The sequence below is a fragment of the Thalassophryne amazonica genome, chromosome 19 (genome assembly GCF_902500255.1).
Source record: "Thalassophryne amazonica chromosome 19, fThaAma1.1, whole genome shotgun sequence".
Classification (NCBI taxonomy): Eukaryota; Metazoa; Chordata; class Actinopteri; order Batrachoidiformes; family Batrachoididae; genus Thalassophryne; species Thalassophryne amazonica.
The window spans coordinates 51,578,826-51,599,343 of NC_047121.1; the positions used below are offsets into that span (position 1 = coordinate 51,578,826).

At 43.5% G+C, this 20,518-nt stretch overlaps 1 protein-coding gene across 1 annotated transcript in view; it reads right to left on the reverse strand.

The window, feature by feature from the left end:
* plcb2 (phospholipase C, beta 2) overlaps positions 1 to 20,518 on the reverse strand; it is a 72,451-nt gene that overhangs the window by 17,835 nt on the left and 34,098 nt on the right. The window contains 11 exon segments of the mRNA XM_034195112.1: positions 2,308 to 2,446; positions 4,442 to 4,625; positions 6,369 to 6,797; positions 7,468 to 7,564; positions 8,426 to 8,487; positions 8,590 to 8,694; positions 11,627 to 11,726; positions 12,057 to 12,221; positions 18,655 to 18,806; positions 18,967 to 19,091; positions 19,486 to 19,570. Coding sequence (XP_034051003.1) covers positions 2,308 to 2,446; positions 4,442 to 4,625; positions 6,369 to 6,797; positions 7,468 to 7,564; positions 8,426 to 8,487; positions 8,590 to 8,694; positions 11,627 to 11,726; positions 12,057 to 12,221; positions 18,655 to 18,806; positions 18,967 to 19,091; positions 19,486 to 19,570 — 1,643 coding nt within the window.

The window sequence follows — 20,518 nt, forward strand, 5'->3', positions numbered from 1 at the left end:
TGCGTTTACAATAGGACAGTTTATTGTAACACACTGAATCCAGAGATACTACAGACGACAGTCACATGAGCACAAATCTTATACACGTGGTCTCAGGAATGAACGATGACGTCTTGTATGTCTTATTCGGGCATGTCACTTTTTCATGTCTGATACAATACAGACACTGGAACATTCAAGATCTGCTGATATTGATCAAATTCAATTCAATATGAATTTATTTTATTTATGTAGCATCAAATCACAACAAAGTTGCCTTAAGGTGCTTCACATAAGTAAGGTCTAACCTTACCGACCCCCAGAGCAAGAACACAGGCAACAGCGGTAAGAAAAACTCCCCTGAGGAAGAAACCTCCAGCAGACCAGACTCAGAGGGGCGGCCCTCTGCTTAGGCCATTCTGACGGTTAGAAGTTTTACAAGAATTTTACAACAATTTCTTAACAAACAGAAGAAACGGAAAAACAGAAACAGAAAAAACAGAATAACAAAAACAGAGTCCTTAAAAAAAAATACCAGTACCAGTATCATTAATAAAAACATTTGTCTGGATGTACTTTGCGAGCCTAGCCATCCAACAAAACATCAACTCGAACTTTGAGATAAATATTGTACTCCCCTCAAGCAAAATGTGTATAGCCCAGAACATAAGTGAGACTCAACAGAAGACTCCAGTTAGTTTACTTTCCAGTACACAGATAGTGAATGTTTCAGCTGCAAGTTTGCATTGTTTAGTAACATTATTAACAGATAACGTTACTGAGGAACATATAGTGTTAGAAGAACTAGATAGCAGTATCCACAGGCATGAAGACAGTACGAGTTATTGACTGGCATTTGAGCCCAGTTGCCTTGATATTCACCCAAATGGTTGACCTCAAGCTGACATTGCCAGGGCAATTCTGGAATCTGCATGTGCCACATTTGTTCAAAATCAGGTTGAAAATTAAATTCTGTGACCTTGACTTTTTCCAAAATGAATTCATGAAGAACAGTTTCAGGGTCAGCCTTCATTGATGTACCAAGATTGGTAGAAATCAGTAAACAGACCTGGGAGGAGTAGGACAACAAAGAGAGACAGACATGACCTTGGCTTCAGTGATTGACCTTTGGCAAGTTTGCTCTTGCCTGGGTAATTCCAGAACCCACCTAAATATGTGTACCAAGTTTGGAGTATGCCTGTCTATATATAGTTGACCTTTGATTTTAATGACCTTGACCATTGCCAAAACAAACCCTTTATAGAGGTTGACTGTCATCCACATACAAAGTTTAGTGGACCTCAACCAAAGGATCGGGGGGGTCGTAGGGGAACAAATACATAAACCACAATTTTGATCTTTGACATTTGCCAAAAGAAACCCCTTAAGAGCAATTTTGGGCTCAACATACATAAACACAGCAAGTTTGTTGGAAATTGCCCTAAGCAACTTGGAGGAGTAGTGAAACAAACACACAAACTGTCTCTCAAATTGTAATATGATACAATATTTGCTCACAAACAAGCTCAACAAGTCTGTTTTTGAACAAGTTGCATGCATGCACCTAGTTGAACACACCGATTTTGTGAGCTAGTTATTAACTGGGCTAGGCAAGTTAGCTTCCCTGTCTCTCTGTGTGTCTGTGGGCGTGGCTGGGCATGGCTGACCTTGTTTCCACTCGGCCTTGCACAGTACACACTGCACAGTACCTGGCCAGTACTGATCCACTGGACAGAGATGCCTGGAGAGCTGATGTGAGACATAGCTGCCTGCTGCCTACCCCAGAACCTGGGACACCCGCAGCAGATGACATATAAAAATTGGATGTAGTAGTAGTAGTAGTATCTTTGATAATATCATCACATCCAGATTTTCTGTGGTGTCATAAGGGGTGCTCCAGGGTTCTGTTGTGGTCATATTCTCATTGTCCCTCTACATAGCACCTTTGGGTCATATTATACACAGTTATAGAATGAAATGTTACTGTATGCTGATGACACACTGCATTATATTCCTATCACTGAAGGTGGGTTTTCTCATACTGCAAACCTGAAGACTTGTTTGGTTGTTGTTGTTGTTATTGTTTTTGTTAAAAAACTGGATTTCACCAAATATATTACTTTTGGATTCTGAGAAAACTACAATGACAGTCAAATGTCTGTGACACTCCAATGAGCCTGGTCTGCTTGAGACCTCTTTCTGCGCTTGCTCACAGAATTAGTAAGGCCTAGATTATTCTTTGGATGTAGCACTTTGGTGACTTGTGATTTGGTGCTATATAAGTTGCTAAAAAAACAAGTTTAAATCAAATGACATCATCCTGCTGACCTCTGTGGCACGTTGCTCCTTCTTCTTTTTCAGCTGATCATTCCGTTCGGTCCACAGTGCCTGCAGCTCCCCCTGCAGTCTTTCTTTCTGTTCCTGTGCACGTTCTGTGCTGATTCCAGAGTCTGGTGCATTTCCTCCCCTTCAGGACACAGCAGGAAATTGGTAAGTGTGATGTGACCAGTGGGGACAGTGCTGAGCACTCAGTTAACCACCTCCCAGAACCTCAAATGTTCCACTGTCAGACGCAAGAGTCCTCAAGTTTTATTCTACTTTTTTTATTTTTAGAGGACTTGCCTGCTCGCACCTGATGTCTAGAGTCCAGTGTGAGTCTGCATGTCAAGCACAGGCTCCATGGAAGAGTTTAATCACTGTGCCAACCCGCCTGTGAATGAACGGTCATACAGTCCCTACACGGCTTTATTCCTCTTAGCCAGATCAACCAAGGTGTTCCTTTCCCTTACAGTCTTTAACCTAGCCCAACAACCGGTCCCGAATTAGGCCAGATACTGGCCTCTCTCTCCTGGTCTGTGATTGGTTGGCGGCTGAGTTGCTGATGTCAGCCTCATGTTGATTTGACACGAGCGCTGCTCTCCTATTGGTTGTTCAGGAGAGGGAATCCAGCACTGTTCCCTTATTGGTTGTTTAGGTGTTTGAAAACTCACTCCAAAATGGAGGCTAGTATCCGGCCAATTCACAGCCGGGCCGGTTGTGGGGCTAGATTTAACCTGACCTCCAGAAGAGCAGGTGGTAGTAGCGAGAAAATACTCAAGAAACAGGAACCCTCACTGCAAGAACTTGTCTTGAACAAAGTTAAAGGTTCATGCACGTCTTCAGTTTCTGCTTTCAAGGAAAATCTATAAGCAGGAAGAAAGACAGAACTCCTGTACAAGGTTTCGGCCAGTCCATAGACCTTCACCAGTAGCCAGTTTTCTCCTCCTGAAATAATAATAAGAAATCAGTTCTATTTGGGCCTTCTGGTGCTGGTGCTCAGCCTCAGGTTCTGTGACTCCCCCTGGACAGGATGGGATGCCGGTGCGACTTCTAAAGCTAAGGCCTGGACTCACTTACAGCTGGGTGCACTGAGATGATGCAGAGAGGCAACAAGACGGGGAAGCAAACCTGGGTCTACATACTGTTTACCCAACTCCTCATCCCACTGAGCTTCCTGTAACATGTTCATGTAGTTATATGGATAAAAACTGTCAAACGGTCTTGCCGCTATTGTTTCTGTATGAAAACGTTGCTTTTTGTCTCACACATGGACGAGTCACATTCAGCTCGTTGGATCTTTAGTTATTGATCCATTCAGATATCGTCAATGTTTGTGCAAGATGTCTGACTTGGAAGGTTGGATAAAGTTTGATGACGGTCACACGGAATGCTGATGGTACAGGAACTACACAAACGATGAGGAACCGTCAAGACAGAAAGCAAAACGGAATACAGACAAATTGAGGTTGTTGTTGGGATTCGTTCACATTTTTCAACAGTTTGAAAATTCTGACGAAGTGCCAACTACAGGAACGAAGCTAGACGACAGTTAAACGATGTCTCAGAAAGTCAACAGAAGTCCAGATTCCTTGTTTCGTTTTGGCTTCAGTGTCCCCGTTAGTGCCGTGAGACCGGGGATTAAGTCTGAAAAGACCGAGAGTGAACCACCCAGACTCCAACGCAGAACTTATTATTGATGACATCAGGTCAGGGAGCATGTGTGTGTGCCACATCCACACCACAACCACCCGGGAGACAACCAGCCCATCCACCTCTCAAACACAGCAGCCATGTGAAACGTTGGCGTGTCCTTGGTCTGTCCAGCTGTTGGGCTCCTGTGTGCCATATCAGGCGAACCTCATTTAACTCACTTCTACTCAAAGAGTTTTACATCAAGTCTTGCTGGACTGCGATGCACAAAAAACACACTGTAACCTGAAGTCATTCTGCTGCTCTTCAGCTTCTCACACGAGCTTAGAACTCTCGTCTGTGCACGGAAACAAACGTATGAATCAAAGTGCACGTGCAGTGGGTGTGTGTTCCTCACAGGCGCGCTGTATGAAGGTCAGGTGGTACAAAAATAAACGAAAACCTGTCAATATGTCGACTCCATCTCCAGGAGAAAAGAAATGAATGTGCTCACTGTTTTTTCTTCACAGAGGTCTTCTTCTTGATGGCCTTGAAGGAGTCAGAGTGTTTCTGCAGAAGATCTTCTGTTTTTTTCTGAAACTTTCTCTCCATTTCTTTCATCTCTCTCTCCTGACACCTGATGACCTTCAGGTAGTTTTTGTGTTGTGTCAGTTCTTCAGTTGTCACTGTGGAGATGTCTGTAGGACAAACAAAGACACGTTTCTGATACCTGACAAAGACAAAACACTTCAAACCCTCCAAATCTTCTAATCAGGCTCTTTGGACAAAATACACAAACATATCGAAGATACAAAGTGTTAAAAAGATCACGAAAGACATCAGCGGACGACACACCACGTCTGTCTCTGTCTCTCTCTCTGTCTGTTCTCCTGCTCCTCCCAGAAGGTCGACCTTGGTGTTGCCTATGAAAGGTTGATTTGGTCAAAGGTCAAGCACAAGCCATTTGTTTTTTTATACCCAGTTTGGACCAAATGTGACACACATACTGTATGTGGGTGGATTGTGGAATTGCTTCACAAGGTCAGGTAAAGATCAGTCATTCAGGTGAAGGTCAAGGCCCTGAGGGTCAAAGGTTGTATTACCACCAGGCAATGAATTGCGTTGTTTAATAGGAAAATCTGTCCAAATCCAGGTGACTGATGACCGACCGATCACAGGCCCGAGTGTGTTCATGCTCACCATGTTGTATGGCTGGGGGTGCCTGGCTGCCTTTTGTTTCTGTCTTCTGTTCTGTCTTTTGTTTTTCCTTCCAGGTGGCTTGCATTCAGGACTGAGTGGCTGTGTGGCTGAGCTATCAGGACCTCACCCTGATCACCTGAGGCTGGTCATGTGCAGCTCGTCAGGACTCACAGCTGTGGTGCATCTACATGGATTGGGGCATGGTGGCATTTAAGTCTGGAGTACACAGTGTGTATTTGCCAGAGACTCGACCTTGTGACCAGACGGGTGAGATCGTCGTCTTGAGAGCCATCTCATCATCATGGATGCAGAGACCGTACCAGGTTTGATGCATGGTCTGTGAAAGAGGAGGGGGTAAGGTCTCACGCTCGTCAGCACACTTCCTGAGGTACGTTAGGTTTTGTGACTAACATTAGTACAGTCAGTAAATGTGGTGTCCCTCACACCTTATTATATTGAGCTGTTATGTTAGTCGTTTAATCAGCTTCCACTGCAGTTGAGAATGTGAACTGGGTGTTCCATGCCTGCAGGGTGGGAAGCTGATTAGTGATTAAGCCAGGAAGTGTTTGCTGTTTATGTACACCTTTGAGTGGTCTCTCTGTGTGTGGAGTGTGGACTCACATAATGGTTTCTTCTTTCACAGACTCGGTTTGTCGCGGCCACCTGGGGGGTGTCGGCGGGGTCCTTGGGTCTGAACTGTTTCTGACTCCGGACCGTTTGTGCTGCTGGGAGCACACCGTCATTCCACCACGCCAGACCGCGCACTCATTTGTTTGTACTTTAGCACATCACTGTTATGTTTATTAAATTCTGTTATCCTTTGTACCGTGCTCTGCTTATTTCATACTGGGTCCTTCAAACGCTGGTCGGTTCTCCGTCCTGCGTCCGACACATAACACACCAGTCTTAAACATGCAAAGAGCAAATTTAACCAAACTTGGTGGATGGTCCCCTCATAACACAGGTCATGTCAAGGTCAAACCATAGGTCACTGCCTAAAATGCATCATCAACCAAGCATCACGAAGCGCATGAAACACAGCTTTCTGCAAACTTCTGCTCTCGTGGAGCAAACCAAAGTCCTTGGATCTGATGTAAGTAATGCCACATGGTTCCATCAAGCAAAGTAGAAATATTGTAAAAAAGTCTGTGTTTATTTCCTTGTTTTGATTCATTGAGCAGAAATGACCTCTACATGTTCAGTCCATTACTGGAGGTGAGTCTGGTACACCTGAGTCTTACCGTCATGGTTTGAAGAGGAGTCGTCTCCTCCTGCAGGCTCGGGTGCAGACACACCAGCCGGCTCCTCTCCAGCCGCCACAGGACTAATGGCTGCATCTGTGTCTAAACCAGGGTCAGGGTTTTTGCTGGAGTCACTGTCTGGCTCTTCTGCAGGAACTTCATCAAGCTCAGGGCAGAATTCTGCTTCCAGCTCAGGCTCCTCGGGTTCAGCAGAAGCTGTTTCAGCTGTTGAGTCTTCAGGGGTTTGAGGAGGATCTGCTGCTGGTGGTGAAGTTGGTGTGTTCTCATCTTCTACTTTAGTTTCTTCTGTCGTAGTTTCTGGTGTGTTCTCAGTTTTTTCTTCAGCTTCTTCTGTCCTGGTTTCTGGTGCAGAATGGGACATTTGGGCATCAGGGTCAGCAGGTGGAGTGAGTTCACATGATGTTTTTTCTAAAGCAGAGGGACAACAGTGATATCATGCAGATGTTCAGAGTGATCCTGCAGAAAGCGGTGCAGTCATCACTGTGTAATCAGTAAGCTGACTTGGTGTGTTGGTCTTGTGATGCTCTCAGGTGCTGCTGTGAGGTGGCTGACAGTGACTGTGTCATAGACCGTGTTTTTGTTGGTTTTTCTGGTACTTATGTGGTGCAGTGTTCAGATCCACCTTACATTAGCGGCTTCTCTGTGTGCGTTTTTACCTTGACCAATGTCTGATTCTCTCCAGAGGTTAATCATCTCAAGATATTTTCCCAAGTAATATTTCCACCAAGTCTGGTGAAAAAAATATAAAGCTTCACCTCAGGGAGCTGTGGTGGCTGCTTCTATAAACGAGCTGCTTGCGCACTTAGACTCATTGACTCGCAGGTCCACATCTGCTGGAAAACCTCTCATTTCAGTCCATCATTTAAATATTATGGTGCCAGATTCCAGCACACCTGGCTGATATTCTGATTGTTTTCATTTATGTTATGGCCAAAATACACCCATGATTAACTAAGTGACTAAATATCACGCCTTTGCGCCTTGTGCTTTATTTATTTCTCATAGATAATGTGCTTTGTAAATACAGCAAAGTGTTGCTGGATATGTATCAAACACACTTGGAAATCCCAAGTTCTACCTGTAGGAGGCACTGCAGTGTCTTTAATTCTGGCATTCTCATTGGAGGTTTGAACCACAAGAGGCATCTCGTAAGGAGAAACATAGTCAGAAGACGACTGTGGACAAAAAAGAAAAAGTCTATTATTCACAACAGATCTTCCTTGAAGAACTTAATTAGAGCTGCAAAGGATTGTGGAAAGAGTTTTAGCTGCACTGTACAACATCTTAAAATGATTCAAAATAAAATGCTCCCATCTCTGTATGCTGAAATAAGACTGAATGTGAATGTTTTTGTTCAATAAATGACTCAAACTAGACACTGAGTCATGCAGATTAAACCTTTGTGATTGAGTGACGTTGTGATATCTGGTTCTTTGTGGCCGTGGCACTTGATTCCTGACCAACACAGAACCTTTCCACTATGTTTAATCCGTACAGGCTCTAAAACTTTAAAGTTAAGCAGGTATGACTTTGAATTTAACCTTTCAAGGTTACCACAGTCAAAGGTCATGTGACCAAAAGAAAGACAAAAAATATACTTTCCATTGCATAAATGGAAAACATTTGTTTTATATGACACCTACATGAAAAATGACAGACTATTTTTCTAAGCAGTGTGACAAATAATCAATGCCATGTGACACACAATCCACCAGTCAAATGACAAGGATCTATTTAGGTGTCATATAATACTTCATAGTTGTGTTTAATAGTAACCATATGCAGTTGCATCTTTCGACAGAAATATTCCCTGAATGTAAACAGTGACTCAAAAAAATCTCTCAAAAGTTCTCAAAAATCAAATGACTTTGTGTCAGCTGATCCTCGATCATTCCACCAACTTTGTTCCATATGTGACCAAACACACAGAGAGACACACACATACAAGACTGAAAACAGCAACCTCGCCTGTGTTACTGTGCACAAGACTATTACCAAGATACCCGCCATGATGTTCTGCTGTTGGTATTTTTTACCTCTTTGGGCTTTGTGTTCTTCTCTGTGCCCTTCGTCGGGTTAAATAAGGCATCTGTGAAATCTGAGGGAGAATCGAACACGTCAGCACACAGTCCGGGAACAGTTGGTGATTCTCCAAAATGCTGCAGGGTTTGATTAATCAGAAAAGTGATGTGAGGGGGACCTGCGAAGGCAGCGGGGATGTAGTCCTTCACCTCCAGGTACACAAAGAGAGCCGGCAGCGTCAGCGGAATGTTGCTCTCACTCCTTAGACAGATGTGATGGAAACCTGCAGGCCATAAAACCGCTTTAAATTATAAGCAGGCACCAAGAAACTGCTAAACACAGAAATAAATAACTAAATAAAAAGGTATTTGTGAGTGCTGTGTATGCCAACAAACACAAGTTTAAAAATGATGACATTACTCAAGGTAAAAACATCAAATGAATTCATAATATTAATAGTAATAATTTAAAATTTTAAATATTAAGAGCTTGCCTGGCTCCACCCCTTTCTGAACATCTTCCAAAAAGTAACATTCAACACTGTATCCAATCCAGACAAATAAAAAAAAAAAAAACAAGCTGTAATCAGCACTGGCTGCCAGTCTTGTCCAGGATTCAATATCACATCTTACTGATGGTGTTTATTAACTCTCTGCCCCCCAGTTATAGAGCTGATCTCCTCCATATCAAAGTATAGCTCAGGCCTCTTAGATCTTCCAGCCAAGGTCTCCTTCATGTCCCATGGTCTTGGAAAAAAGGTCACAGAGCTTTTGTGGTCACTGGTCCTTAGCTGTGGAACCAACTGCCACCTGATGTTAGAATTCCCCCCCATCACAGTGTTTAAATCCAGCCTCACACACACTGTTTGTACTTTGACCTTCCCCACATTTTAATTGATTTACTTTATGTTTGTAATTAATTGTTGCCTCTTGATGCCAGTTTAAAATTTCAATTCAATTTCAATTTATTTCATTTATATAGCACTAAATCACAACAAAGGCACTTCACACAAGTCACACACACACACACACACAGGCCACAGCAGTAACAGTTTAAACTGATGACAACAACACAATTCATCAGTAAAAACTTCAATTTTAAATTTTAAAACAGTCCTTTATGCTAATATGACCTCAAATTGATAAAAAAAAAAACTATTTAAAACTGATCATATTCAAGCAGCTGTGATTTTTTTTATTTATTTCATTTTTATTTTTATTGTTATTTATTTACACTCAACAAAAATATAAATGCAACACTTTTGGTTTTGCTCCCATTTTGTATGAGATGAACGCAAAGATCTAAAACTTTTTCCACATACACAATATCACCATTTCCCTAAAATATTGTTCACAAACCAGTCTAAATCTGTGATAGTGAGCACTTCTCCTTTGCTGAGATAATCCATCCCACCTCACAGGTGTGCCATATCAAGATGCTGATTAGACACCATGATTAGTGCACAGGTGTGCCTTAGACTGCCCACAATAAAAGGCCACTCTGAAAGGTGCAGTTTTATCACACAGCACAATGCCACAGATGTCGCAAGATTTGAGGGAGCGTGCAGTTGGCATGCTGACAGCAGGAATGTCAACCAGAGCTGTTGCTCGTGTATTGAATGTTCATGTCTCTACCATAAGCCGTCTCCAAAGGCGTTTCAGAGAAGTTGGCAGTACATCCAACCAGCCTTACAACCGCAGACCACGTGTAACCACACCAGCCCAGGACCTCCACATCCAGTATGTTCACCTCCAAGATCGTCTGAGACCAGCCACTCGGACAGCTGCTGAAACAATCGGTTTGCATAACCAAAGAATTTCTGCACAAACGGTCAGAAACCGTCTCAGGGAAGCTCATCTGCATGCTCGTCGTCCTCATCAGGGTCTCGACCTGACTCCAGTTCGTCGTCGTAACCGACTTGAGTGGGCAAATGCTCACATTCGCTGGCGTTTGGCACGTTGGAGAGGTGTTCTCTTCACGGATGAATCCCGGTTCACACTGTTCAGGGCAGATGGCAGACAGCGTGTGTGGCGTTGTGTGGGTGAGCGGTTTTCTGATGTCAATGTTGTGGATCGAGTGGCCCATGGTGGCGGTGGGGTTATGGTATGGACAGGCGTCTGTTATGGACGAAGAACACAGGTGCATTTTATTGATGGCATTTTGAATGCACAGAGATACCGTGACGAGATCCTGAGGCCCATTGTTGTGCCATACATCCAAGAACATCACCTCATGTTGCAGCAGGATAATGCACGGCCCCATGTTGCAAGGATCTGTACACAATTCTTGGAAGCTGAAAATGTCCCAGTTCTTGCATGGCCGGCATACTCACCGGACATGTCACCCATTGAGCATGTTTGGGATGTTCTGGACTGGCGTATACAACAGCGTGTACCAGTTCCTGCCAATATCCAGCAACTTCGCACAGCCATTGAAGAGGAGTGGACCAACATTCCACAGACCACAACTGACAACCTGATCAACTCTATGCGAAGGAGATGTGTTGCACTGCATGAGGCAAATGGTGGTCACACCAGATACTGACTGGTATCCCCCCCCCAATAAAACAAAACTGCACCTTTCAGAGTGGCCTTTTATTGTGGGCAGTCTAAGGCACACCTGTGCACTAATCATGGTGTCTAATCAGCATCTTGATATGGCACACCTGTGAGGTGGGATAGATTATCTCAGCAAAGGAGAAGTGCTCACTATCACAGATTTAGACTGGTTTGTGAACAATATTTGAGGGAAATGGTGATATTGTGTATGTGGAAAAAGTTTTAGATCTCTGAGTTCATCTCATACAAAATAGGAGCAAAACCAAAAGTGTTGCATTTATATTTTTGTTGAGTGTATTTAAAAGCATTTTTTAACTCTGTGATAGAGCTGATTTAACTCTGTGGTAAAGTTTATAGAACTCTGTTTGGGAGAAAATGTAGTTCTAGCAGAATAAATATTAATCCATGAACTTGACTGTGAGGTGGAACTCGTCACTGTACATATAGACTGAGACATTTTATAATGAGAATATTATTTACTTTTCCACATTTGCCTTCCAAATAAAAGGTCTCTGATTGAATTCTCCATGACATCTGGAGCTGCATCAGGATGGACATCTGGTGGATATTCTCATTTAAAGTCCTGCTTAAAATGACTAGTTAACCAACAACAGAATCAAACAGATTGATAACACACGTGTTTTTTCTTCCACTGACCTGACTGGATGGCGTCAAGAGGTATGATCCTGTGTCCAAGGAATTTACCGTTCTCTTCATGGACAACGATTCTTAGAGAGGCCATTTCTGGGAGCAAGATCTGTGCATCATCACAAATATGTTTATAAAAATAAGCAGGAACCCTCAAATATGCTGCATGAACATGTTTCCAGGTCTCAAACTGGAAGCCCGAGGGCCGGATACGGCCAGAACTGCTGATAACCATGTCGCTGCATTATTCACCCCTTCAGCACGCAGCAGTACATCAGTGGTTACTGTTATGTCATCCGTGACGAAATGTATTAATGACCTCACATAGAAGGGCTTCAGTGGTTTTCTGGAGAAAGAAGATGCTGGTCCTACTTAAGTTTCTCTTTTTTGTTCTTTGAGCAGTCAGAGAACAGAACCTGGATGGAGGTTTAACACAGACCTTCTCAAAGACAAACGGCTCCTCGTTCCACATGGGGTTAATGGCGTTGGGTGTGGTGGACCACTTGGTGCGGTATTTCTTCTTGGGGTCTCCTGGGAGCCCAATCACCTCCACCTCCACCCCAGTCTTCACATTTTTGTCCGCCAGAAATTGTCCCGAATAGATCTGTGGAGGCAGATTAGAAATTGTACAACATTTGTACTGTGTAGTACTGCACATACTGCAGTGTTACTGCAGTGTTACTCTGATAAACAGTTATCAGAGTCCATCAAGCACCAGGAACCAGGTAACAGTCCCACAGCAGGCTTTGCCCAGTTCCCAGTACTCTTTCTTTGCCCCCTTCCCTTCATTTTGCTCGTTCAGGTGCCTTTTTTCCTCCTCAAGTCTCTCGTTGCCATTTCAGAAGCAAACCTGCTCCCAGCTGCAGACCCTCAGACCTGCTGACTAGTTCCACATTTCTTGGACTCTTTGGAATGTCATAGTTGCTTTTTGAGCAGAACTCCTGTGGAAACACATTTCTGTCCTCCACATCCAGATGAATCATTCCATCTGATTCATCTCCTTCTGTTTGCTAGATGTTAGAAAACACAAACCCTGTGAATCTGTACTTCAGGCTCATGCAGCCTCAGAGCTACAAATCAAAACGCTGAAAATGGAGCACGATGACACGCTTATAGTCCAAAATGTCACATTTAAAGGAAACATGATCCATGGAGGTTAAAACACTGCTAAAGTGGTTCAGTGTCAGACACAGTCACTCCAAACACAGCTGTCACAAGTGTGCTGGGTGGCTTCCTTCACGAGTCCTTCATGCATCCTCAGTCACTTTTTCAGGACAGACGTACGGTTTTTAGGCCACAGCCTGCAGGATTGAGTGCCATCTAGTGGTGAGGTTGCAGACTGCATTTTGCCTTTCCCAGTCACAGTTTTGTTTCCTTTCTCATTCTCACTTCTTCTGCGATGGGGACTCGTGCTCCATCACCTTCTCTCGTGATAATGAGCCTCCTTCTCACAAACACTGAGGGTCCCAAACGTGTTCGCCTGTGCATCTGGGAGAAACCACAAACTCACGAGCACTGCTGCAGAATGTGAGGCAGAGAACGTTTGACCCTACTGGGCTACTGTATCAACATGGCACTGCAACATGGCGGTGTCCACAAGGGGGAGCACTCCCATTGTTTTGTGTGTGTGTGTGTGTGTGTGTGTGTGTGCGCACTCGGTCCTGTGTTTATGTCGGCGTCTTGTGGTTTGTGTCCTGTCCCCTGTCCGCCCCGATGGTTAATCGGTGGTCTCTTGTCGTCGTCTCCCCCGTCACTGTCTGTCTTCCGTGTGTCCTTCAGGTGTCTGTGTGGTCAGTATGTTCCACTGTCCCGAGTCCTCTGTGTCTGTGTTCTTGGCCCATGAGTTCCAGTGTTCATCATGCTGTAGTTTCCCCCCTTTTAGCACTGTGTTCACTGAGTTTCATGTTGATTTTCTACTTATGTTCCTGGCTTTAGTTTTCAGTAACCTCAACAAGACAAGAGTCCCAGTCCGTGACTTTAATTCACACAAAGGTGCCGATTAACATCTTTAAATGGCTTTGAGGTTAATGAAGAAACTGCGGACCTGCCACTTCTGAAAACCAGTGAAGCAGAGAACCAGGGAACAGTGGGTTGAAGCACTGTTTCATTGCTTCAAGCAGACCTGCTGCAGTCTGCAATCAACATAGAGAAATGATCATTTTCCCGATAAACACCCTCAAAAACAACAATCGCTCCGGTGTCTCCAACTGAAGGACTGATAAGGAAATCATTAAAAACACTTTTGATGTCATCATGTTTGTTGTGGTAGAAATGTGCTGTCTGCCTTCCGTCCGTGGTGCATTCAAAGTACTTTGTATAAAATCAATGCGAGCAGGCAGCGAGCGATGCAACGCAATTTCACCCGTCAATTTAATCAATGCACAATGAATGAATTGATGCACTCACTTCATGCACGTTTGTATCCAGATACGATTCGTATAGATTAATCTCCACCTGCCCAGTAGATATGGCATCAAGGACAGGAATGTGGAAGGACAGATGGTAGTTGATTTTACAAACAGGTTGGAAATGTCTGTGGTGAATACCTACTTTAAGAAAAAGGAGGAGCACAGGGTGACATAAGAGTGGATGAAGGTGCATCACAGGTGGACTACATTCTTTATAGGAGATGCAAGCTAAAATAAATCAGAGATTGTAAGGTGGTGGCAGGAGAGAGTGTAGTTAGACAGCATAGGATGGTTGTTTGTAGGATGACTTTAGAGGTAAAGAAGAAGAAGAGAGTAAGAGCTCAACAAAGGATCAGATGGTGGAAGCTGAAGGAGGAAGACTGTTATGTGAAATTCAGTGAGCAGGTGAGAGAAGCACTGGATGGAGGAGACGTGATTATGGACAACTGGAAAAGTACAGCAGATGTGGTGAAGGAGACAGAGAGGAAGGTACTTTGTGAGACATCTGGACAGAGGAAGGAAGACAAAGAGACTTGGTGGTGGAATGAAGAGGAAAGCATAAGGAGAAAGAACTTAGTGAAAAAGAACTGGGACAGTCGGCGAGATGAAGAACGTAGACAGGAGTACAAGGAGATGTGGCGTAAGGCGAAAAGAGAAGTGACAAAAATGAAGGAAAAGACATTTAGCGAGCTGTACAAGAAGTTGAATAGTAAGGAAGGAGAAAAGGACTTGTACCAATTGGCCAGGCAAAGGGACAGAGCTGGAAAGGATGTGCAGCAGGTTAGGGTGGTAAAAGATGCAGATGGTAATGTGCTGACAAGTGAAGAGAGTGTGTTGAGAAGGTGGAGGGAATATTTTGAGGAGTTGATGAATGAAGAAAATGAGAGAGACAAAGGGCTGGATGATGTGGAGAGAGTAAATCAGGAAGTGCAAGAGATTAGTAAGGTCCATTCCTCCATGCAGATCTCCTCTAGAGCAGTGATGTTTTGGGGCTGTCGCTGGGCAACACAGACTTTCAACTCCCTCAACAAATTTTCTATGGGGTTGAGGTCTGGAGACTGGCTCGGCCACTCCAGGACCTTGAAATGCTTTTTATGGAGCCACTCCTTTGTTGCCCGAGCGGTGTGTTTGGGATCATTGTTATGCTGGAAGACCCAGCCACATTACATCGTCAATGCTCTCACTGATGGAAGGAGGTTTTGGCTTAAAATCTCATGATACATGGCCACGTTCATTCTTCCCTTAACACGGATCAGTCGTCCTGTCCCCTTTGCAGAAAAACAGCCCCAAAGCATGATGTTTCCACCCTCATGCTTCACAGTAGATATGGTGTTCTTGGAATGCAACTCAGCATTCTTCTTCCTCCAAACACAACTAGTTGAGTTTTTACCAATATGTTCTATTTTGGTTTCTTCGGACCACATGATATTCTCCCAATCCTCTTCTGGATCATCCATATGCTCTCTGGCAAACTTCAGACAGGCCTGGACATGTACTGTCTTAAGCAGGGGGACACGCCTGGTACTGCAGGATTTGAGTCCCTCTCTGCGTAGTGTGTAGCCTTTGTTACTTTGGCTCCAGCTCTCTGCAGGTCATTCATCAGGTCCCTCCATGTAGTTCTGGGATTTTTGTTCACTGTTCTCATGATCATTTTGACCCCATGGGATGACATCTTACGTGGAGCCCCAGATCGAGGGAGATTATCAGTGGTCTTGTATGTTTTCCATTTTCTTACAATTGCTCCAACAGTTGATTTACTCACACCAACCTGCTTGACTATTGTAGATTCACTCTTCCCAGCCTGGTGCAGGTCTACAATTGTCTTCCTGGTGTCCTTCGACAGCTCTTTGGTCTTGGCCATGGTTGAGTTTGGAGTCTGACTGTTTGAGGCTGTGGACAGGTGTCTTTTATACAGATAAGTTCAAACAGGTGCCATTAATACAGGTAACAGGTGGAGGACAGAAGAGCTTCTCAAAGAAGAAGTTACAGGTCTGTGAGAGCCAGAAATCTTGCTTGTTTGTGGGTGACCAAATACTTATTTTCCACCATAATTTACAAATAAATTCTTTAAAAATCCTACAATGTGATTTCCTGGATTTTTTTTTTTTTTCTCATTTTGTCTCTCACAGTTGAAGTGTACCTATGATGAAAATTACAGACCTCTCTCATCTTTCTAAGTAGGAGAACTTGCACAATCAGAGGCTGACTAAATACTTTTTGGCCCCACTATATTTTTAAGAAAAAGGGTGATGTGCAGAGCTGCAGTAACTACAGAGGCATAAAGTTGATCAGCCACAGTATGAAGTTATGGGAAAGAGTAGTAGAAGTTAGACTTAGAAAACAGGTGAAGATCTGTGAGCAGCAATATGATTTCATGCTGAGAATGAGCACTCTTCTTCTTCTCTGGCGATGACGCGAAACGAGTAGGATTGTCTTATTCGTGGGCCTGTAGGTGACTGATGAGGCCAATCCTTGTTTTACATATTCTGCGGCATACTGGACAGCAGGTCATGGTTTCAGCAGGAAGGGAGGAGCTGGCACTGCTTTCCCACTCTTTCCTTCTCTCTCTCTCTTCTTCATAGCATCTTGACGGAGGCTTGCCTCGTAACGCTCAGGGCTGTTGGCAACTACATGTCTCCAGATGGAACGTTCTGTGGCAAGATCTTCCCACTTTTGTACATCAATACCACATCTCTTTAAATTACACTTGAGATTGTCTTTAAAATGTTTGTGTTAACTGCCCTGTGTCCTTTTGCCATCTTGCAAAAGAGATTATAAAAGTTGCTTGGGTAAGTGATCATTCGGCATGTGTATAATGTGCCCTGCCCAATGCAGCTGATTACAAACAACCATGGTTTTGATGCTAGTAATCCAAGACACAAATGTTCGTACATCTATCTTCCCATTTGATACCTAGGATTTTGCGAAGGCAACGTTGATTGTGCTTTTCTAGGCTTTTCAGATGCCGCCTATAGGTTGTCCAGGTTTTGCTTGCATATAATAGTGAAGGGATAATCATGGCTTTGTAGACAAGAATTTTGGTATCTGGATGAAGGTCTTTATCTTCAAATACTCGTTCTGTCAGCCGCCCAAATGCACCACAGGCACAACTGAGCCGATGCTGCACTTCCACATCAATATCTGCGGTTAAAGGGAGGTGATCTCCAAGTTTTGGGAAGTCAAAGACATTTTCCAGAACTGTGTTGTTGATTACCAGACATGAGTCTGCTCTGGTTACTTTTGGAGGTGTCTGAAACAGTACTTTGGTCTTCTTAATGTTAAGCTTAAGTCCAAGGCTCTCGTAGGCTTCTGTGAAAGCACTCAAGAAGGTTTGGAGGTCTTCAGCAGAAAGAGCACACACAGCACTGTCATCAGCATATTGGAGTTCCATCACAGAAGATACAGAGACCTTAGTCTTGGCTTTTAGCCTGCTAAGATGGAACAACTTTCCATCCATTCTATAGACGATTCGGATGCCTTCAGGTACAGTACCTCTTCTTTAACTAGATGGAGAATCACAGAGATGAAGATTGAAAATAAGTTCAGAGCAATTAAACATCCTTGTTTAACTCCAGTAGGGACGGTTTAGAGACCAAGTCAGAGAGGTGAGATTGAGATGATTTGGATATGTGCAGAGGAGGGACCCAGGGTATATAGGGAGAAGGATGCTGAGGATGGAGCCACCAGGCAGGAGGAGAAGAGGGAGGCCAAAGAGGAGGTTTATGGATGTGCTGAAGGAGGACATGCAGGTGGTAGGGGAGACAGAGGAAGATAGAGAGGACAGGAGACGATTGATTTGCTGTGGCGCCCCCTAATGGGAGCAGCTGAAAAAAGAAGATTTTTTTTCTTTCTGTGTTACTTAATTTTTAAACTCTTTTCCCTCAGCCCTGTTTTGTCACTGTTTGGACTTCTTGTTACGTTGGGAATTTTGTGGAATAATAAATCACCTTGACATTTGCACATACTCCTTGCTGCCTGCATTTGGGGTTCAATTTGACAGTGTTCTAAAAAAAAAAAAAACATAACACAGGTAATTATACAGTAATTGAGTCTTTCAGGGACCCATCATTTCTTGCGTGTGGGGAATAGTACCTGTTCCTGTATCAGCCTGCATTCACTTCCTTGTGAGCAAATGTATGCAAATTGGTCTGTTATAGTTTTCCGAAGCAACACAGGTGGTCAGAGTTTTTGCTGTGTCCAGGAATCAGAGCAGAAAAGACGTTATGACGTTATAAGGTTTAAGTTGGACCCAATTAAATTCATAAAGTTTGTTGACATCCAGTCTGCTGGTGACTTTATTTTTATTGCGTTTTTCCAATTTTAATGTAAATTCCATTTAACACAGCTGGCAGTGAGATCGTAAATGTTCTAAACGTGGGTTGCGTGGTGAAAGACAACATGAGGCATTTGTCTGTGTTGATGAAATCATGAGGAAAAAAACATACACATGCACATGAAACATCTAAGTACCAAAATGGGCAAAATAAAGCGTCCCCCATACGGAGGCCCACCCCTCGGTTAGGGGCCGTTTTTGCCCTCATGTGACCTCGTGTGAAACAGACTCAGTAAAGTGATGATTTGACAGGTGCTGACAGATGCACGGTGAGGACGTGTGAGAGGGGAACATGCCTTTATGATCAGGGTGCTCGCTACCACCGTGTCGATGCGGTCACAGAAAGGGTCAAACTTCTTGTCCATGCGCCGCATGACGTCGTGCTTGAGCAGGTAGCCCGTCCTGCCGTTGAATTCGAACAGAGCCATGTTGAGCTGCATGGGGAAATCTGAAAACAGACAAGAGGCCTCTGGTGTTCCAACAAAACTCAGAGAGGTGCAATACTGACCTCCGGTGGCCGACCAACACGAGCTCGGGCTTAGAAATGCAACAGAACATCAAATGATGACCAACTTTACTTGGATGATTTGTAAAGTGTCACTTTGTACCCATTGTCTGGTAGTTGAGCGCCACCATCTGGCAGCCTACGTTCCAGAAGGGCTGTGGGTTGTAATTGGACGAGTCCATTCTGGTTCCTTTGGGGTAAATCCGACTCATCTGTCGCTTATTGTATCTGAGAAAGAAAGTTTAGGAAGATTTTCACACTCATCTCTTTCATAAGTTCAACAGAATACAAACCGTTCAATCTGGGGTGACGCTGCCAAAAAAATGTGAGACTTTCTTCCTGTGAGATGTGGTGATATTAATTAATATCATGAACACTGGGCAAATGTACTTTTGTTTTTCTACGGGGGGTGGAGCCGGGACATTTTCTTCCTTTAAGCAGCAAGATCATGTTTTTTAACTGAAGTGATTTTTATGTCACTGGATGGAAATGTTTGTCTGGACTCTTTGACAGAAATACAGACCTTGATACTCCACATCTGTCAGTTACAGTCAACTGACAGCACAAAATAAGATGTTTGGTGTTTTGGCGCACAATGACACATGCGACACTCAAAGGATACTCAACAAACTCCACGGCAGTCTTTGCAATCATTGCTTCTCCTTTGGTTTCCACAAATGATGAAATGACGTAACTCTTGTTTTTCTCTGTAAAGAAACAAAATAAGAACTCATGTTGACTCACAACAGGACCACGAGAGTTGAACCCAAACACCATTCAAACCACAAGCAGGTTCTCAAATTTAGCCACTTTAAATACAGTCGAATTGTCGTCAATAAATAAAATTTTAAATAGGTGCACACTTGGTGTAGAACAATTTATAATTTGTATTGCTGGATGAAAGTTAAAAATGAATTAAAAGAAGTTTATCTGGAAAAAAAACTTAAATAAAACAAGAACATTCTCATAAATCTTATTTAGGAAGCACGTTTTTCCTTTAAAATTACTTTTTACACAGACATCTTCAAACACTTAGTCTAGTTAAGGGTCACGGGGGGGGGGGGGGGGGTTGCTGGAGCCTATCCCAGCAGTCATAGAATGTGAGGCGGGTTCACCCTGGACAGGACACCAGTCTGTCGCAGGGTCACATACAGACAAACAAACACATTCACACCTACAGACAATTTAAACCTGCATGTCTTTGGATGTGGGAGGAAGCCGGAGCAGCCGGAGGAAACCCACACAAACACAGGGAGAACAGGCAAATTCCATACAGAAAGACACAGGTGGGAATCGATCCCATGACCTTCTTGCTGTGAGGCAACAATGCTAAACACTAAGCCACTGTGCTGCCCAATTACTTTTTAAAATTACAAATATTAAATGAACGTAATCTTTAAAAATAATTTGCTCACATTTTCATTTGTAATAATTTCAGCTCTTTGTATTTTGTTTTCGATTTGAATAAATAAAGCCTCGTAAAGCAGTTTGTGTGTGTGTATATACGAGGGCTGTCAATAAAGTAACGGTCCTTTTTATTTTTTTCAAAAACTATATGGATTTCATTCATATGTTTTTACGTCAGACATGCTTGAACCCTCGTGCGCATGCGTGAGTTTTTCCACGCCTGTCGGTGACGTCATTCGCCTGTGAGC